General features: G+C 39.3%; 1 protein-coding gene across 2 annotated transcripts in view; it reads right to left on the bottom strand.

Annotated features, from left to right (window-relative positions):
• The window catches only part of mpp2 (membrane protein, palmitoylated 2), a 79338-nt gene that overhangs the window by 5345 nt on the left and 70909 nt on the right, over positions 1–3084 (bottom strand). For both annotated transcript variants that reach the window (XM_015384750.1, XM_015384749.1), the window contains exons 6-9: positions 1800–1931; positions 1620–1722; positions 744–812; positions 481–642 (exon numbers count right to left, since the gene is read on the bottom strand). In XM_015384750.1, coding sequence (XP_015240236.1) covers positions 481–642; positions 744–812; positions 1620–1722; positions 1800–1931 — 466 coding nt within the window. The remainder of the gene's footprint in view (positions 1–480; positions 643–743; positions 813–1619; positions 1723–1799; positions 1932–3084) is intronic.

Raw genomic sequence — 3084 nt, 5'->3', positions numbered from 1 at the left:
CGCCCCATAATCACAGCTCTATGGAGCAGCATCAGACTCATATTCTGACTAGAATTAAGTAGGACTACGTCAGGCTAGCGTGTAGATGGAAAAATGCCAAAAATCGTTCCCAGTCCAAGCCTGGTTGCAAGCAAAGAAAATTCAATCCAGAATGAAACTTTGAAAAAGTTATACATCAAAAATCTTCAAGATGAATCACATCATTTTCTCAGATTTATTTTTCAAGTTATCATAATTTTTTCTAATATTTTATTTGATCACATTTTATATTAGGAAAAGAATGCAACACGTAAAACTCAATCTGAAAATTAGACATTTGAAAAAGGGTTCAAAATCAAATATAACAAATCCCACAAAATATTCTGTTGTTTGCTGTAATCTAACTAATTCCTGGCCTTGTGAGGCACTGCAAAATAAAGAAAAACTTAAAAGGTTGAGGATAAATTTCACAATAGGATAGTTTTTAATGAGTAAACTGACAGGGTATGGTGGTCCCGTAACGATGGGGATCCGACACAAGCAGTTTGTTCTTCAGACTGCGTCGGCCCACCCCCTGTGCACCAATCAGAACCAGTGTCTTCCTCCTGAAGGGAGGGACTTTGGCAACCTCTTCATAGATCCGCAGCTCATGTCGATCAAACTCTGAAAATAAAAAAATGAATAAAAAAAGTTCAGAATATAAACAATGACGTAGTGTTTTTAGATACATCTGTAAAGAGATGTTATGCTTCCCGTTCTTTTACCTGCATTCTTGGTGGTTAAATACATCATCTTTTTTTTCTTCTTGCCCCCCATTCCTCCACACAAAGGACCTTAAATGGGAAAAAAAATATCTTACACCTACAATTCTAGCCCTCTGAACAAAATCCATGTTGAAATGATGATAAAATCATGGAAAACTCAGGTCATGTGCATACTAAACCACTAGATGGCGCTGTTCAACAGAACTTATCAGAACTTGCATCTCAAACTGGTGCCAGGAAGAACCTGTGACTTGGCAATCTGTTAACCTTCTGTTCAGCATGGCAGACGCTGTGGTCAGTGGATTAAATTAAGGCTCAATTTCTGCTTTTAACAGTTAAAAGAGCAATAGAAGGACCATGTGATCTGATCTAGTGTGCGACAAGAAGAGGTTCTCTGCTCCAACATTTGGATTCGGACAGTATCTCGGCATAACAGGAAGAGACAGATGTGTCCTTCTCTGGCTCAGAGGACAGAACTGTCAGGTTGTCACCGTCCTCCGCAAGCGAAGGGCATGCGACCTGCTATGACTCACCACCTGCCTTGTTTGCACCTGAGGACTCGTTATGCTGCTGATCTAAACGCAGGAGGCCTCCTCCCCCTGCAGGTTTGCTGTGTGCAGAGATCCATATTGATCAAGCTTTTGTTTGCAGGGCTCATATCACCTCTTCCAAATCAATTCTCCATCTTGGAGAAAATATTTTGTGAATGTCAGACCCTTCTGCTTAATAACCAGCAGACTGCATGGGGGCACCTCTGCCCTTATGATGGCTTTTCTGTGATCAGCAAAGAACGTTAAACCAGATGAAATGAACAGATGTGTTATGATGAATGTGCAGCCAGGAGCTTTTGAGAAGCCTCCATAAAGTGAGGACTACCTGAGGTGGCAAGCTCCATATCCCGCTTCACAAAAGCTTTCCTCTTCTCCTCAAGAAGCTGGCTGGGAATGAGTCCTGCGCTGCCTCCCTCTATATGACAGGCCTGGGAGGGAAACAGGAACACAGCTAGAGCTTCAGAGGAATAAATAATGAGCCGTATCAGATGGGAGCTGAACTCACCTGCCACCAGTTTAGGTCTTCCTGGTTGAAGATCTGCAAAATGTCTCCACTTGTGAAGCTGAGGCCCGCCTCCTTGCATGGAATCAGGTTATCGTGAGTGGGGTCATAATCAAAGTGGCACTTCACAAAGGCCTGAAAGTGAAAAAAAAGATAGAAATGTCAGTAAAACATCCAGGATAAGTGGATTAATGACTCGGCTGTGGTTATATATTACATTTAGCCAAGGACGGTCTAAAGACTTGGAGAGAATAACAGCTTACATACCTTCATAAGCAAGTTAAATAAGAAAAACCCTCTTTTTCACATAGAAAAAACAACATTGATCATCATTGTTTTAAGTGCATAAAATTAAACAATGATAATTGTCATCAACAAAACCTATGGAAAATAGTCTAAACTCATGTCCATGAGATTTACAAAATATTAAACAGAAATGACAAATAAAGAGAAAACAAGTTTAGTCTGATATTCTCTCTAGGTGCATTAATGATATTACAACTATCAGGTGCTAAGCTTACAAAATGTTAAAAGTACAGTAGTGGGGGTGTAGCGGCTCAGTGGTTAGGGCATAGAGCTTGGAATCCTGAGGTTCTGAGTCCGAGCTCCACTCCCACAGACTGCCACTCTGAGCAAAAACCTTAGAGCCCACACTGCTCCCAGGGCGCCGCAAATGGCAGCCCGCTGCTCCCCAAGGGGGATGGGTTAAATTCAGAGTTCAATTCTTTGCTCTGTACTTGCGACAATGTAATGACAATAAAAAAAGCTGTAAAAATGATGTCACTAATATGTATTAAAGTGCAATGGAGTGTTTGGATTAAGCTGCATAGTTAAAGATTTTATTTTTAAATGTCTTTTTTTTTCTTGTTTTTAACAGTGTCCTGTCTGGCAATGTGGCAATAAGAATAATTGTCTTGATGCCAGTGTAGCAGTATGTCAATTGCCATATTGCTCCACTTGTTTCATGCATATAAATTGCTGTATTATAATTATGCAGGGATTTTTACAGTTTATATGGACACTGCAACGTAAATAGAGCAGAAAAACAGAAGAAGAAAAAGGAAAAAAGAAAAAAAGGGGAAAAGATGAAAGAAAGAAGAGATAGAAAGGAGAATTTCTTAATTTATCCAAAACATTTACTCCAATAGGCATAACACATACTTCTATTTTTACTCAGGCAAGAGAAAAAGTTGCAATCCAACCAATAACTCAAGAATAAACAAGTTTTTAATAAAGCAGCTGATTAATGAGTGATTTATTATCTAAGACTTTGAATATTTTAAATTAT

Source organism: Cyprinodon variegatus, unplaced genomic scaffold, assembly GCF_000732505.1.
Source record: "Cyprinodon variegatus isolate N-32 unplaced genomic scaffold, C_variegatus-1.0 Scaffold322, whole genome shotgun sequence".
Taxonomy (NCBI): Eukaryota; Metazoa; Chordata; class Actinopteri; order Cyprinodontiformes; family Cyprinodontidae; genus Cyprinodon; species Cyprinodon variegatus.
The sequence above is the reverse complement of the archived record's forward strand: the minus strand, read 5'-3'. Positions and strand labels throughout refer to the sequence as shown.